We start from the raw sequence: 17,662 nt of genomic DNA on the forward strand, positions 1-17,662 counted from the left end.
CCAACCAACAATTCTGTCAGTGCTCAAGACCTGGGTTTGAGTACTCTTAGCACTGAATTTTTGGGCACCTTGGTTAATATTTCTAAGCCTTAGTCTTCTCTTCTATAAATGCAATTGATAACACCTGTGGGAATTTCTTCTTAACAATTGTCTTCAGAGATAGCTTATGAACCTTATAAGAATGGACTCAGTCACATGACGTATGGCCTCACATCTTCTTTGTGCAGAGCATCAAGTATTTATTTAAGAAAATAGAGTTAACTGAGAGAACACATGTAAGATGCCTAGCCCAGTGGCAAAACTTAGTAAGCAAGCATTCAGTGATGGCCCTATATATCAACTTTTATTTACTCTTTGCAGTGATCTTTTTTTAATCTTTAGAAATCCAGTATCCCAGAATAGACGTTTCTCAAAAGAAGACATACAAATGGCCAATAGGTATATGAAAACAATGCTCAACATCATTAGTCATCAGAGAAATGCAAGTCAAAACTACAACGAGATATTATCTCACCCCAACTAAAATGGCTTTTATCAAAAAGACAGGCAATAACAAATGCTAGCAAAGATGTAGAGAAAGGGGAACCCTCATACACTGTAGGAAGAAATGTAAATTAGTGCAACCACTACGGAAAAAGGTATGGAGGTTCCTCAGAAAACTAAAAATAGAACTACCATATGATCCAGCAACCCCACTGCTGGGTATATATCCAAAGGAGGGGAATTCAGTATATAGAAAAGATCTCTGCATCCCCATGTTTATTACAGTTCTATTCACAATCGCCAAGATGTGGAGTCAGCCTAAGTACCCAGCAACAGATGAATGAAGAAATTATGGTACATATACAAATTGGAATATTACATAGCCACAAAAAAGAATGAAATCTTGCTATTTGCAGCAACATGGTTGGAACTGGAGAACATTGTGTTAAGTGAAATAAGCCAAGCACAAAAAGACAAATCTTGCATGTTCTCACTCATATGTGGGAGCTAAATATTAAAAACAATTGATCTCCTGGAGACTGAGAATAGAATGACAGTTACCAGAGACTGGGAAGGGTAGCAGGGAAGGGGGGGAATAAAGTGGGGATAGTTAATGGATACAAAACTATAGTTAGATAATTAGATAGAAGGAACAATATTTGATAGTACAACAAAGTGAGTATAAATAACAGTAAGTTAGGGTATACTTTAAAATAACTAAAAGATCAGAGTTGAGATGTTCCTAACAGGAGGAAATGTTAAATGCCTGAGGTCATAGATACCCCAATTACCCTGATTTGGTTTATTCACATTGTATGCCTGTATCAAAACAGCACATGTATCCTATAAAGATATACAACTATTATGTACTCATAATAACCAAAACTAAAAAATATATATTTTTTAAAAATAAATAAAAATATAATTTTATATAGTAAAATTTTAAAAAAAGAAAAAGAAAGAGATCCAGCATCCCATACCTTCCTCTAAAATACACATACGTTAATTCCTTTTGGAAATATGAATTATGGCCATTTTTCCTGTACTAACTCCATATTTTTCTTCTCTTTCTACCAGGGCAAACACTGTATACTTGACGTATCGGGAAATGCTATCAAACGGTTACAAGTTGCCCAGCTCTATCCCATTGCCATCTTCATTAAGCCCAAGTCTCTGGAACCTCTGATGTGAGTAGAGGGCACTGGAGGCTTTCGTCCAACTAACTCCCTCTTCCATAATACACAGCAAATTGTTAACAGCTCTTAGGCACAAATGCTTACACATGGGAAATGCCATTGTTGATTTTTAAGCATTCTCTTTTTTTAAAGATGTATTAAAATTTGGGGCCAGGTGCGGTGGCTCATGCCTGCCAATCCCAGCTACTCTGGAGGCTGAGGCAGGAGGATCGCTTGAGACTGCAGTGAGCTATGATGATGCCACTGCACTCTAGCCTGGACAACAAAGCTAGACCAGTTTTTTGTTTGTTTGTTTTTAACTACTAGAGACATAATGTCAGTAATTCCTTAAAAGGTCTTCACTAATGTTTCCTGATTTTAGTTTTCCTGTTTCACTAGTTATTTTCTTTGTTTTAGTTTTTTGGGTTTTTGTTGTTGTTTGAGAGTAGCTTGGTTTGGTTTGGTTTGGCTTTTTGGTTTCGATTTGTTTTCCAGGTGATAGGAGGCAATCATTTTTTAATTGTCTCTTACTTCTGTGAGCAGATCCATAGATAAATCTTTTTAAATGTGTGGATTTTTTATAGAGGGAGCAGACAACCTTTTAGACTTTTCCCATTGTCATTTTACTTTGTTCTATAATAGAATTCCAATGTTCCTTAATTAAAACTTCACATATATAGATCAGTATTGGCAACTCCCATTCATAAAAGTGAAGCTACAGTAGACAAAATAGCAGAGCAAACAGGCTACCAGTTGAGACTTGAAAACTGATTGGGCCAGGTTTGGTTCTTTGTTTTGCCACCGATCAGCTGTGTACCCTTGGGCAAATTGCTTGACCCACCCTCTAAGATTAGTTCCTCACCTCTAAACTAGGCACATTAATAAGTACCTCACAGAGTTAGTGTAAAGGTTAAACAAGATTATGAATGTAAAGCTCATCATATAGTCTTCGGCATATAGTAGCTATTATTATAAAAGACATAAAGTTGCTTTCTTATAAAGGAATAAAGCTATTTTATCATTGTAGCACACACAAACAATGCCAAGAGAGTACAAGAGATAATGCCAGTGTGTCTGTTACAAGAGCCCTGCTCAAATACTGCCTCCATTTGGGCCTCAAGACCACGGAGTGTTTGACAGGGTTCAGGAGTGAACCACAGAGTCCTGGAAAACAGTGTTTATGGAAAGACTGAAGAAAGAGAAATTTAATCCCAGAGGTGAAAGCAGTTACTGACAGAGGATATCAACTAACTGTTCCTGGTCTCCTCCAAGGGTAAAGAAGCAAAGCAAACTGTAGCAGCTGGAATAGCAGCCTGAGAGAATTAAGTTAAATACATAGTTGATCTCTGGGGAAATCGCCAGAGCTGTATCTTAAAAGCAGAATATAGTCCCATAAATAAAAGATGGACAAGGGCTTTTACCAGGATGAAAAAATAAAATTGGGAGGTCACCCACAGTACCTTCCGCCCCGTGATTTTAGTTATTAAATTATAAGGGGAAGAGTTTTTCCCATAGTTGGTGCATGGAAAAATATGTATTGATGATAAAACAATGGTTCTTAATATCATTATCCAATAGAATACTGTGTTGCATATTGTACAAGGTGAATTAAGTGAATTAAGCAAGTATAAATTTCAATATGTAAAAGTGATTTATAATCTGTAAAGAGCTTCATAAATATGATAAGTATAACATTAGTAAAAAGAGTAGAAGAATGGCCCTCACCTCCTGGGAACAGCCATCTTAAAATCCTGTTTCAGAAATAGAAAAATGTCTTCACATTGGAAACACGCGGTGGGATAAATGGCTTCCCGGGAAGTGAGGCCTCAGAAAGCCACAGCAGTGGCACATCTGGTCCAGTGTGATACTAGGGGACAGTCCCATCTGGTGCTCCATAGGAGAAGATCCACTTCCTTCCACAGCTGTGAGATGACTTACTTAGTTTTGCCTTAGGGCCTTGTCACAGCCACTTACCACCGAGGAACGTTAACCACACTGAAGGCTGCATTGCACAATGAGGACAGTGAATAATACATAATGTGCTGCAGCCATGTTCATGGGTCTCATGACATTCAGACCAAAGCGATCTTATTATTAAATGCTGGATGTTTACTTTACAGTTCACTCTTTTTCAAGGCTTTGACTCAGGAGCAAAGCTGGCATGAATTGCCCCTTCCCCAGGGAGGAGTGAATGCTAGGTCAGCCAGAACAAAAGCACAGCAGCTGTCACATTTAGGTATTGCTACGTCATCACACACGTTATTTCTCAAGTGCATCATCCACATCAAACCACAGAGCTTATTAGCACATACATAGCTGACTCTTCAGAGGAGCATAAAATCAAGGGTATGTATGAAAGAGATGTTCTTTTTACATAGTGCTGCCGCCTGACTTCTGTTACCTCCCTCCCATGGCAATGAGATGCTTTCCTGTGTGTCTCTTCACCCTGCCACCTCCAATCTGCTTCTCCCTTCTTGCTCCTGTGATGCCTGGGTTTACTTCTGTCTTCCACTATGTCAAAATTATGTTTATTTCCCTAGCTCCCCATTTATTCATTTATTCCTTCACTTATTCATTAAACAAATAAGTATTGAATCAGGCTCCATGCCACATGTTGATTAAAAAAGCCATGGTCTCTGCCCTCAAATAACTCACAGATTAGTCAAAGAGACAAAATAAATTCATATGTTAGAGGATAAAAACCTAAACCAAGTCATTGCTACAATATGTGCAAAGGGAATTCAGAGAAAACAGACCACTGTGAGCCAGGCAAGTCAAAGGGGAGACATGATTTCTTGACACCTGGTGCAAATCACCATCTTTAGTGAGGAGTAACCCTTGGCTTATCCCAGCATCTTCTGCACCCAAGAGTGACATCCACTCAAGCTGCTAAGGCTAGGACTGTTTGGGAAAAGAATTGTGGGTACCATCCTTCAGGACAAAATGAGTTTACTTAAGCAAAAAGAGTTCAGGAAATTCTCACTGCTTTGTATTTCAGCCCTCAGTATCATGTCCAAAAACATGTTACTAACTTTAGTTTTGTTTTGTTTGTTTGTTTGTTTGTTTGTTTTTTTCAGTTTTTTCCAAATAAGCCTCTTTTGAAAGATATCAAATCTTGGTGTAACAGGAAGTCTGTTTGACTAAAATCTTGATTAAAAAATTTTTTTAAAAACTTGAGTTCTTACCCCAGGTTACTCTTTATTAAATATACAGCTTTAGGTAAGTGCCTTCAAGCCTCTGTTACTTGCTCTAAAAAAGGAAGTGACTAAGCCCAGTTGTTCCAGACTTGGGTCTCTGGCTTTCTAAGCTGCAGGCAAGGTAGTAATGCTTTCAGAAATTCTGCATGCACCTGTGATGCATCCTAGTGGGCCAACCAAAATGTCCTTGAATTTGGTGGGACTTTTTGTAACTGCTGGAGGACATGGGAAGATAAAGCTGCCACTGGTTAGGAATCAGTAGATTAAATTTCAGAGAGAATTAGAGAATTTCCCATTTCTCTCCCATCTTGATTTGTCCTTGAAACTAGGCTCAGTTTAAATAATCTTATAATGATTAAGCAAAGTTTATATACAGTTAATGATATACCAATCATTGACAGACTGACGTAAAGAAAAGGACCGATAGTCCCAGGCATAATTCCTTAAAGGCTTATTTTTCTATTAGAACAAAAGTAAGGAAAGTAGGCATCAGAGATCCTTTTATACCAAGCTCCTCTATCCTGGCTCACTATTTGATTAAATTACTTGCATATAGTCTACTTGAAAATGTTTTGGTCCCAGCACGTTTGATTGTTCTATTCTGTGTCTATTTTAATTCAGTCCTCCTTTGGCAGATCCTTAAGCTGTCATTTGATTATAAAAACAAAGAAAGTTCAGGGCTCTTATTGTTATAGACGTGCCTTGCCCTTTGCAGAATTCGAGCAAGAAGAGCTGCAGAATGCCTTTTTAGCCCAAAAAATACACATGCCTAAGGGGCCTACCCCATTTTCTATAATTCTTTGGAAACACCTCATGTTTCTGCACGCTACATATTTTCAGGTACACATTGGGAATAAATAGCAACCCTTAAGGAGGATTAGGAAGTCAAGAAATCAAAGCCTTTTGCAAGGTCATGACGTGAGAACAGTCAAATCTAGTTCTCTCAGATGTGATGAGGCCCAACAAGCTGAAATATACCTTCCCTTCTGTCCATCTCATCTCCTTCCTCTGTCCATCCCTGGAAAATTTCTTCCATTCTATATCCTACATTTAAGGGTTAGAAGAAAATCCAAGGAAGGGTGGCCAGGAAAGTTCCAATTTAGAAATTATATCCACTGAGGAAATAGATGAAGCAAGTAAGACAGTTTATTCTGAAGAAGTGGAAGCCTCAAGGGACGCATGAGCACTTCATTGAAATATACTAGCGCCTGCCATGGAGGAAGTTTAGCCCTACTCTAGGGGAATGCAGAGAACAGTGACCAGTGACTGCAATCCATAAGGAGACAGGTTCTACGTCAGTACAGTGAAGGACCAGGAGACTGTTCTCTGACAGAGTGAATTCTCTGGCAGGGAGTCGTTGTTGCTGAAGTTATTTCAGCAAAAAGGAGTCCTAAATAAAGACTAGGAAGCTGCTATTAAGATGATGTTAATATTATGCTTCCTACAGGATTTACTTTTGCCATACATTTTAATTTTTTATGAACTAGTATATTCCCTTTGTGTTCTAATACCAAACCTTCATGTTTCCCAGGGAGATGAATAAGCGTCTAACAGAGGAGCAAGCCAAGAAAACCTACGATCGGGCGATTAAGCTAGAACAAGAATTTGGAGAATATTTTACAGGTAAGTTCATTTACCCTGGTAGTGTAAGAAAGGAGATGAATTGTCTGACATTTGGCATAGAGAGGCCTCAGGCCCCAAAACCTTCTTGTTTAGAATCCCTAATATCTGTTTCATGTGCAGGGAGTCTCGCTGCTTCACCTATTTGCATCAGAACTCTGGGTTCAGCTACAGCCAGCTCCCAGATCCCACTAGCCCTAACCAAAACCAGAAGCAGCAGATGCCCCTGAGCTGTCGCCTGCTATTAAGGAGATTTTAGGCATTGATACCTTATTAAACTATCTCCCTGATATCATCAAAAAACTTGACAATAAACTTTTAGGGCTCAAAATGGGCAATGTCCAAAGCAGTTACTCTTCAGAAGCAGCCTGGGGGCCTCTATTCTCTGCTTTGATGATCAATAGTCTGTCTCTCCATCAGCAGCACTTGAATAAGATGCTTGAAACACTTCCCTTATGTTTCGATTAATCCTGTGTCAAGTCTCAGTGCAAAACTTTTTTTTTTAAATATTTCCTTGGAAAGATGAAGTCTGGAGAATAGAGGAAGATTTTCTTCTTTTGGGTAGCCTGAGTTCTCTACTCTTACATGCTTTCATAGAATACAGATTAAATCCAGAGAGTAATCTTTGTGGAATTTGCCTTACAACTGATTCTCAATGACTTAAAAGCAAGGACTTTCCTCCTGAATTACTTTCTGTGAAATTAGATTTTTTTCAATCTTATTCAGAATATGGAAAGTGCCAGTGTCTTAGCAGTTTATAAATACTTTGAATCAAGTAATATTAAGTACTTGCTGTCAATAACTAAGATGTAAATTATGTTTTATCCTAAAGGAACATCCAGGTAGGAAAATCGATAAAAACAATGTACATTTTGACCAGTAGTTTATATTCAGGAATAAAAGACAATAATTAATATATTCTGAGGATTGTTTTTGAAGATCTAAGCCATGTTTCAGTAGCAATTTATTTTTAAGCTCTGGTGTCGTATGGGTAATACTGATGTTTTTGGAGACCTATCTACAAGATGGCTTTTGTTAAAGGAAGTAATAAAATGTACTTAAATCTACTCCTAGTGACTTCATGTTTTAGGTAACACACAATTTAGCAGTTTGTTTATGTTTCCCTCCTGTTTATGTTTCTTATAAGTAGTGGCCATAAGATAGTCTCAATGGGAATAGTCCTGTAAGGTAAAAATCTCAGTTTACCAGATTACTTAAAAAGTGAATAGAGTTTCCTATTAAAGGCACTGGGTGTTGGAGGACTACCTAAAGTTTCCTCTAAAGCCTGTATTATTTCCTCTGTGTTTAAAATATCTTAATTTCTACCTCTGCCAATGTAAGTTAAATATAGAGTCTATAGGGCCAGTTTTCTTTGCCAAACAGGGAGCTCTCAATCTGAAAACTGACCAGTGCCTACCTACCTCGGTGCCAGGCTCAGAGCAGGTACCCATAAAATCTTTATTAAATAAATGAATGATTTGTTTTCCAAAACTACAGACATATAGAAAATGCAAAACTCTGATACATTTATTAATGATTCAGGACATGCATTGAAAGCATTTTTTCAGTCATTAATGTGAACTTGCTTATGTGAATTTTCTGCTTTTTCTTACTAATGAAAATCGTTATTAAGCTTTCTGATGAGTTACCTGTCACTGATTTGAGCTTCCACTGTGTGAGTGATGATTGCTCTTCACCACCTACGGGATGATTCCTAACTCTGGGCATATTTGTTTTTGTTGCAGCTATTGTCCAAGGAGACACCTTAGAAGATATATATAACCAGTGCAAGCTTGTTATTGAAGAGCAGTCTGGGCCTTTCATCTGGATTCCCTCCAAGGAAAAGTTATAAATTAGCTACTGCGCCTCTGACAACGACAGAAGAGCATTTAGAAAAACAAAATATATATAATATACTACTCGGAGGCTTTTATGTTTTTGTTGCATTTATGTTTTTGCAGTCAATGTGAATTCTTATGAATGTACAACACAAACTGTATGAAGCCATGAAGGAAACGGAGGGGCCAAAGGGTGGGACAGAAGAGACATTGCAGTATGCAGGAAGGCTTTGGTTTGCTCAAAGTACCAGGTGTAGGGATGAACCTCTGGTGGGCTTTCTGCCCGAGAGATGGGAGCCTCCTCACCCCAGCAGATGTCCAGAGCTGATTTAGCTGCTGAGCTCTCTGTGTTTTTTGCTTTAAAGAAAATTTGCCAGCACTCGAACCTCACCAACCTTCCCATTACCCACATCTGTAATTGGTACACTTCGAATTTTATAACTATGCACATCCTTTGATTTCTTAACAAGCAAATGAAAGAAAGAAGGAAAAAAGAAAGGAATCCCTTTGGAGACGGCATACTATCAGGGAAGGATAAGTGTGTAGTTTTTTTGACTGGCGTCTGCAAAGACAAGCATTTCATAAAATTCGCAAGTGTATGGAGGACTAACCTTACTGAGAGGAGGGGATTCCACCTGGGATTAGCTTTATAATTGTTGATTGTCTATTTTGCCATTTATAAACTGAAAGAAGGCACTAAAGATGAGAATAATTTATACAATAAAAATATATTAAATGTATAGATACGAATTTCTATAGGTTAAAAAAGTTTTGTGAACTATTTTGTAAAGACTAATTAATTGAAAGACTAAATGTATGCACTATCAGCAGATGATCAAATTCGAGAACTGACAGTTGCACTCTCCCTTTTGTTGCCAATGATCCATTAAGAGCATCTGAGTTCCTTCCAAGTCTGAGAAAGACTTCTTCCCTGCTTACCTCCCATGATCTCCCTTCCACATTAGTGATGCACCCTCATGGAGCACATCTCTTAATGAGTTGCCCTCATGGATTTTTTGGAAGACATTTGGTTAACTCATTTTTAAGCCGATGGCTTTTCAGAGAAAGTCTCATGCAATGATCTAAAAAGAAGTCTTTGCTTTTTTCTAGTTAAATAACCTGGGCCTGCCATGAAAATAGTTCAATAATGTTGTTCCTATTTACTTACATACAATTCTTAAAGGACCATTTAGTATTTTGGCCAACCATGAGTAATTAGAATTACTATTTTTTTGTTTCACAGAGTGAGAGTTTTGTAACAGCCAGAGCCATACTAGAGCCATGGGGCAACCTGTCCCAAGATGCACTATTTCTTTGAGGAAGAAGAAAAAAGAAGTATCTGATTGGGGGGGGTGAGGGATGCAGACTTTTTTGTTTATGTATACAGAGCAAAGAGAACCACAAGGGAAGACAATTGATGACTTTGAGCTCAACCAATTGAACTGCCTTTCTTGGGGCTGCACCTGGACCAAGTTTTTTTTTTTTTTAATAATTATAATAATGATGATTTAAAAAAAGAAACCTCCCAAAGCCTATAAACTGAACCAGAAGAGTTAGTTTCCCACTTTAGAGCTGATGGCAACATCAGCATCGCTTTTGCCCAAGGTGTTTAGAGAGACTTTTCAGCAATCTCAGTAACCACTCAACTCTGGGTTCTGTGCATGCCCAGACTAAGCCCTATCGCCTTATTTCTGGGGTACATCAAGACCTGGCAGGGATTCTGCCACACTGTGCAGCAAACCAGCATGTAGGCTGGGGTGGGAGAAGAGATAGAGCCATCAGAGTGGTGGGGCTTCTTCACAACAAGAACATCAGAGCTCAGAATGAGAGTCTCTTTCCAAAAACAAGCATTTTTCACCTTACACTAGATACCATTGTCTGCCTGGCTGCAGGCACCAAAACAAACACAAAAATGCAAAATTATGCATCTTCCTATAGTCTTGAGGCTGCCTTTGCCAATGGAAGGGCTAGCAATGCATTTCCCTCTGATGAAAGTTAAATTTCCAGAGACTTCCTTAGAGTGCTCAAAATGTTAAAGACGTGTCCATGTCTGCAATTCGCCAGTTTCAGGTCAAGGCCTACTTTCATCAATATTGCTCCCAGAAGTTTTTTGCCACCAGAATGCCATTCCTGATCCCAGCTCTATTTTTAGGCCACCATGATAACTTCTTTGGTTTCTCAACTGAGCATGCAATCATTTATTTAAAGGACTGTCATTAATAAGTAGATGTTTTTGCGGGTCGTGTGATGTGCTTTCCATTTAATAGTGTAGTGTGGCTGAGTACAATCAAATTGAACCACCAACCCTTGGTTTTGTAGTAATATAATTATTTATTTTCCTAGTGTAGATGCTTCCAGATTAGAATCAGCATTTGCACTGATTTTTTTATGTAGATTTATATAAATATATACATATATATTTGCTTGAAGAATCACCAAGCAAATTGGTGAGAGGGTCTTTTCCTGTAAAATTTACACCTCCATTTGTTGTGTTGTCATGCGCTTCCCAATGTTGAGGTCTCTATTGGCTCCAATGAACTGGTGTATTTTGCAGCAAGTCTGATGACTTGTATGGAAATGGCATGAAAGTTACCCAGATTACATCTGGTGCAAATGCACTCGGAGCCTGGGGCCAGACTGGTGCTAACACTGCAAACGTTGTCCAGAGCTCTCTCCAATCTGAAGGCTTGCTGGGGGCGCAATGTCACCTTCACATGCTGAGCCCTTTTGAAAAAGTGCCAGATCGTGTCACTGGTGCTATTTTTCATGCTCTGGTACAATGTGTAGCACCACGGGGGTCTCAGCTTTACCAAAATCAAAATCCTAATTGTCAGCTAATTGCAGGGGCATTCGGTTTCGGCTCTTCTCCCACAGGACTTGTTGGCCATTTATTTGCAGGCCTCTTCTCCCAGCCCCAAATCCTTGGGCTGGCTGTCTGCTTAGTGAGCCCGTCTTCACAAAGCCACACTCAGGTGCCTCCGTGAGCTGTCTTAGATCCTACCGCCAGCCCTTCAGGACTTCAAGCCAGGGAGGACCTCTCCAAACCTCTGGCTCGTGACTCTTTTCTTTTCTCATTCTTCTGCTCTCCTCCGTCTTCTATTTCTAGCTCATTCCATCTCTTTTTTTGTTGCTTTTCTTTTTCCCTTCCTTCCCACCATCTCTGTTGACTTTCTCCTATAATCCTTCTCTATCCATCCCTCCTTCAGTCTCAGTCTTTTTATTCCCTTTTCCCCTCCTTTCCTGTCCTTTCTCCTCTCCTCACTTCTTTGATCATCTCCTCCCTGGCACCCCATTCCTTGATTTTTTTCTGTCCTATAAAGGGCTCATGGCCGATTCAGACAGCAAGTCCACGCATTGGACTAGTGACACAAGTACTTTGGGTCGCCATTTCACCTACTCAGCCCAGAAAGCAAAGCTGAGTGAGGCCCTGACCTGGCGCCGGCTCCAGCGTGCGTCCTGGAGCCAGCGTGCACCGCTGCCTTGGCAGCGATGATGCACGTGCTGTGGGCCCTGCCAGCGCCTGGGTGCCTCTGCCTGAGCCCTGCTCCTAGGGGAGCCCACTCCCAGCACCTTCCCGTGGCTCTAACGACATTTCCTTTTGATAAAGGCAGACTCTGGCCCCAACAATTACTCTGACAGAAAACCTCTTCCTTCTCATTGAAGCCATGCCATTGCCTTGGTTTGGAGAGAGACTTTTTTTTTCCCATTCATAAGGTTTCTTTTTCCCATTTTCATGTGAAGCCCCCTCTGCTTTTCAAGCTGGTGATTGCTCTGGTGAGATTGAATGGACTCGCTGGTGAAATGACATCTTTTCTTACCTGTCTTGGTCCTGCCTAAATTCTTACAAAATATTTAAGCCAAGGACTCAGGCTAGCTCCTAAGTTTATCATATTAATTTGTCACTACTAGGGGGGAAAAAAAAAAGGATCAATTCCCTTAAAGCATATGGAGTATCTCCTGTGCCAACTGATTTGCCAGGGGACTCCCTGCAGAATTCTGTGGCTATACATTTTACTTATGTGTGTGTATGGTACATATGGTATGCATACCATGTATACACATATGACATTAGGTATGAATGAATGTGGTTGGAAACCCACACATACACTCCGGTCTGTAAATATCCTTCCTCACTGAAACCTGTGCTTCAGAAATCATTTCTTGTACAGCTGTGCAGTTTCTTGTAGCAGCTAAGGACAAAGCTAAGACAGAGGGACAATTTAGACAAAGATCATCTAAAAGAGTATAGTGTCTCCCTAGCAACTCATGAGGACAGACAACCAAGTGGCAAGGTTGACTCCCAATGGAATGGCAAGCTTTTCTTCTCTCCTTTTTGAATTTGTGTTTCCTAAGTGTGTCTTAACTTCTGAGTGCACCAGGCTATACCCGTTAGATCCTTTCAATATGACAATTTTGTGCTTCTCTGACAGGATGTTTCTCCATCGAGCTGTAGTGCAGGACGGGAGGGAGTGGGGGAATACTCCTTGCCTGGGCTGGAGTTTACAGAGACACTGCACAGCTTACACTCCTGTTAAGTGTAAATATTCAACACTTCCATTCCATTTGTGTAAAAAATAAAGCACACACGATTATAAAATCAAGATGTATATTTCATACTCAGTGTGTCTGTGCATATTTATTAATATTGCGTTTCCAGTTGTCAGCAGTGGCCCCATTGTAAAAATGCCTGATAGAGTGTTTATAAACATGTCATGGTTTTATTATAAGATATAAATATTAAAACATTTTATACTTTATAGCAAATGATTTTCTCCCAAAGCATAATTTGTCTTATTTCATAGAATCACTCATTTCTATTTTTATTAATTTTGTCTGATTCCAGAGCTAACATGCTGTTAGGGTAGGTTTGCTCTGAAAAATATTGGCACTACTGAGAGGAACTGAAAGTGGTGCTTTGGCATAAATTTAAATATCGGTTACCATCTTGCTGGCTTTTAGTTAGGATTTTGCCAAAAGTGAACAATGTAGTAAAAAATTAAAGATTCTCACATCTATGCGGGTAAAAAAAATCAATTTCTCAGTGTCACAATTGTGAGGTTCCAGAAGTTACTAAAAATAGAGAATTTTTTTTTCTTATCTGAAATGTATGATGCAAAGAAAGGCACAAATTGGTGTCATTGTCTATATGATATGTTTGCGGCCACAAAACATACCAGCTCCAAAGATCTGTATGAATCAAAAATGTTAGGTTTTGAAATCTGACATAATGTTCTAAATTCTTCCAAGTTAAATATACGTCTGGTCACATTGACATATAGGCAGCATGGGTCTCACAGTCAGAGAACCAAAACAAATTCCACCCACAAAAGGGGTGAAGTTTCCCATCAAAGCAATTGCTTTGCTTCACGATCAACTATTATGTAATTGGATCAGCCACTGGGGAAGCCAGACTAGCTGGCCATACCCTTGGGCCATCACTGTGAGACACCAGGAATCTCTGCCAGGTTCCTGAAGCTGTTCCTGGTGTTGGTTGGTGAACAAATACTCAGAGGCAGCATAAGAACACATTGAAACTGCAAGACCATTCATTGTGTACCTCAAATTTTGACAATTATTCAATTTTTAACATTTACACAGTCTCACATGGTTTAATATTAGTGGTGACACTACACAAAAGCCAGATTTACTTCAATAATAAGTATGTTTATTCAGAACAGAAGAAAGCTAGAAGAGCATTTGACCTTTGTGTCCTATTTCATGTCTGTATAACTATTTTAAAACCATCATCATTCTAGAAGTCTTAAAAGCTAGAAGTGGGCAGCATATCTCTGAACCTAAGAGGGCCTAACTATGAATCTATGATCTCTGTAGATACTCTGAGACCAAACACCCAGTGACAGAATTTAAAAGCCTCACCAAAGCACAAACCGAAGGAATATTTATAGAGAGAACCACCAGCTTGCTTAACACAACCGGACACACAGGCTTTAAAGTTGTCAGGGGAGGATGTGTTCCATGGATCATAACTCCAATTTTTGTTCTCTGTGACTCAACTTTCCCTTAGAGACATCTCAGAAGGCACCACTGCTATCATCAAACTGATCTCCTCCCCTTTCTAATGTTACAGCCAAAGCATCAAGTCCAGACCTTGTTTCTTTTTTTTTTTTTTTTTTTTGAGACAGAGTCTCGCTGTGTTGCCCGGGCTAGAGTGAGTGCCGTGGCGTCAGCCTAGCTCACAGCAACCTCAAACTCCTGGGCTTAAGGGATCCTACTGCCTCAGCCTCCCGAGTAGCTGGGACTACAGGCATGAGCCACCATGCCTGGCTAATTTTTTCTATATGTATTTTCAGTTGGCCAGATAATTTCTTTCTATTTTTAGTAGAGACGGGGTCTCGCTCTTGCTCAGGCTGGTCTTGAACTCCTGACCTCGAGCGATCCACCCGCCTCGGCCTCCCAGAGTGCTAGGATTACAGGCGTGAGCCACCTCGCCCGGCCCAGACCTTGTTTCTAATTCCTCTTAGCACAGTTGGGACAAAGCCAGAATGTTTGGGCAAACTTTGCTAAAGGCTGGGGATAACAAAAGGGAAATAAAGAATAGTCTGATTTATGGTATGGGCTTAGTGCCCAGCTCCTAGCCGGCTGCCATGAGATAGAAGCCATCTCTCTCCCACCACCAAGGTGTCCCTCAGACAGAGCCAGACCAGATGTCAGAACCTTTCCTGTTGCCGCACACGCGAGAGGCCGTATCCATGCCTGACTCAGCACCTGCCACAGCAGCTGCAGGTTACAGGTGCCTGCTGACTCCATCTCCTTTGTTCCCACGTACTAGAATACAAATGGCAGTGACTCCCCTGGGTAGCTTTGATTACTCTTTAACTGAAACTCCACAGGACAAACAATTTGCAACATGTTTCACAGCTGACACTGATGCATCGGTAGAAGGTCTCTGGTCTAAACTGATCAAGGCCCAAAAAGCAAGGCCCAAGAGAGAAAAGAGTTCTCTCCCATTCTCCTGTCTAAGGCCTGTCTTCCTGGCTCCCTGTCTTGTTCAGACAGTTGACTCAGAGCACGTCTGCTCTTCCAGGCTTCAGAAGGATGACCTGCGTGAACCATACGCAGCAGAACACTAACATCCGTAGGATAAGCCGAACACGTAGAACAGGCTTCATTCTAGCAAAATACAATTGACTCTACTTCCACCTGAAAGGAGAGGAGGGGATGAAAAGTACCGTATTTTCAGGGGGACATTAAAAATTTTGAATTCTTATGGCTCTAGATAGCAAATTAAGCAAACAGTTCCTTAGTAATGGAATTAGAGTCCCTCAGAGAAAACAGTTGATTTCTATTCAAAGAAAATACGAAACCAACAAACTAACAGGTTGGATCCTAATTGGATTGTTTGATTTTCATGAGCCACACCTGTGTCTCCGATAGTTTTAATACCCTTTCTGCAGACAGTGTGTGCACTGCCACGCGCCTTCCTCTGGCAGTTCTGGTGTGAATCACCCCTGCAGTGAGGAGCTCTCTCCTCCTTGGGCCTTCCAACCAGTTTCATCTTATAATATCACTTGTCTTAACTTACTGCAGCCACCAAACCTGGCTTCAGGTCTGCAGTCTTTTTCCTCAACAATCAGTGGGGTGATTCTGACTAGCTGAAACTCTTCATAGTATAAAGTTATAGAAAAGTGTGTGTCATGTATTAAACTGGGGTCCATTGATAATATATTAAAATTCGGAGTATTTAAGCCAACATTTCATGCAAATAAAGGCCAGCACTTGGTTAATTAAGATTGCCCCATAAGGAAAACATTTTCAAAAGAAAGGTTGGCATTTTTTATTTTTCATTTATCTAGCTGTCATTCCTTACACATTTGGTCAGCAAACGATAAACACCTGCTTGGAGGCAGGCTCTACTTAGGTGCTGGAATAAAATAAACAAATAAGTAAATGCACAGAACACAGTCTTTCTTCCCAAAGAATTCAAGCCTGGTAGCAGAGACATTTAAAAAAAAAAAAAAAAGGATAAAACACAGAAGCTCTAAAACAGACCAGTGGGCGCACAAAGATTCTGAAACAGTGACCTTGAGATCCAATAATCAGACACACACCTGCTCATGATTTGCCCCATTGCTCACACCCTGGGAATAACAGTCATGGCAAAACTGAGCCTCTTCTCTGGCATTCTTGAGTCTGTCAACCCCCAATATCCTGTCTCCACACAATCCCATTGGCCACCTGACTGGCCTGCCTATATCCAGTTTTTTTGCCCAGGGGAGAGGTGAAGATGCCAAGTGAGCACAGCCAGGTGAACAAAGAGGGGCAAGTCAGGTGAACATGAGATATGGGGAGGTTAGGAGTCCAGAACAGGCATCCCTAAAAGGTGGCAAGAGTTATCAGGAAGCAAGGAATAACTTGGGTGATTGGTCAAGATGCAGGACAATCCCTGTACTCTAAGGAGAATCTGGAAGGATGGAGAGTGTTTCCTTGCAATGCACTGACTATTTGATGCAAAGGTCTACTTCAAAGTAAAATGGTAAAATGAGGCCTTCATGTCTGTGATTCCAATTAGGAGCATTAAAACACATTACTTAGAACCATACGCAGGGTTTCATTCCCTTGGAAGTCATGGTTTTCCGGGCTGGAGACTTAAGTCAAAAACATTCGATAAGGTTAAACTCAACTTTTTTAAAAAAGGATAAATGTGGCGCCTAAACCTATGATATGAGTATGTTCCTATTTCTGCTGTTAACTCAGGAGGCATCTTAAGAAGATTTAGAAAGGGTGGTTGAAAGAGAAAATTAATGTAATATGCCGGCAATTGTCTTGGCATTTTATAGAGTAAGTTCTCAGTTATTTGGTGTCAGGCATGACCTTGACATTGAAACCCACAGGTAATCTCCAAATTCACTTTTAGTTAACCACCTGCACTCCCTGAAATTTTGGCCAGAGCCCCAGAAAAAGGGCAATGCTGTCAGAAATGTGGCTCGGCACTTCCCCCAAGTGAGGGACTGATGCACAAGGGTGAGTTACAGATTGTAAAAGGAAATGAGACTGCATAATGCAATAGCCACCTGGCCTGTGCTCCTTGAAGTTGTGTATTTCCCCCAACGATCTGAAGCAAGTTCACAAGAAGAGAATTCTAGTGCAGTCTCCAGTCACTGGTTCGCCTGACCCCCTGATCACACTGTAGGTTAATGAACAAAGAAAGCGTGCTCTGTGTGTGCTGGAACAGGAAACTTCTCTTTTGTCATTATGTTCCTCTAGAAAAAGAGCCTCACTGAGCAGGGGCAAGAACTTGGCCTTGGTGTCAGCCCACCTGGGGAGGCTGCAGCCCAGGCTTTGTGTCTCCTCCTCTCTGTTAACTGCTCACTGAGCTCTCTGCAGCACT

General features: G+C 40.4%; 1 protein-coding gene across 14 annotated transcripts in view; it reads left to right on the forward strand.

Annotated features, from left to right (window-relative positions):
- DLG2 (discs large MAGUK scaffold protein 2) overlaps positions 1-8,787 on the forward strand; it is a 1,739,579-nt gene extending 1,730,792 nt beyond the window's left edge. For 13 of the 14 annotated variants that reach the window (XM_045557224.1, XM_045557232.1, XM_045557228.1 and 10 more), the window contains 3 exons: positions 1,561-1,670; positions 6,387-6,478; positions 8,221-8,787. In XM_045557224.1, coding sequence (XP_045413180.1) covers positions 1,561-1,670; positions 6,387-6,478; positions 8,221-8,327 — 309 coding nt within the window. In that variant the 3' untranslated portion in view covers positions 8,328-8,787. The remainder of the gene's footprint in view (positions 1-1,560; positions 1,671-6,386; positions 6,479-8,220) is intronic. The other variant, XM_045557226.1, reaches the window with a different exon arrangement.
- The last annotated feature ends 8,875 nt before the right edge of the window (positions 8,788-17,662 follow it).

Source organism: Lemur catta, chromosome 7 (assembly GCF_020740605.2).
Source record: "Lemur catta isolate mLemCat1 chromosome 7, mLemCat1.pri, whole genome shotgun sequence".
NCBI classification, from domain to species: domain Eukaryota; kingdom Metazoa; phylum Chordata; class Mammalia; order Primates; family Lemuridae; genus Lemur; species Lemur catta.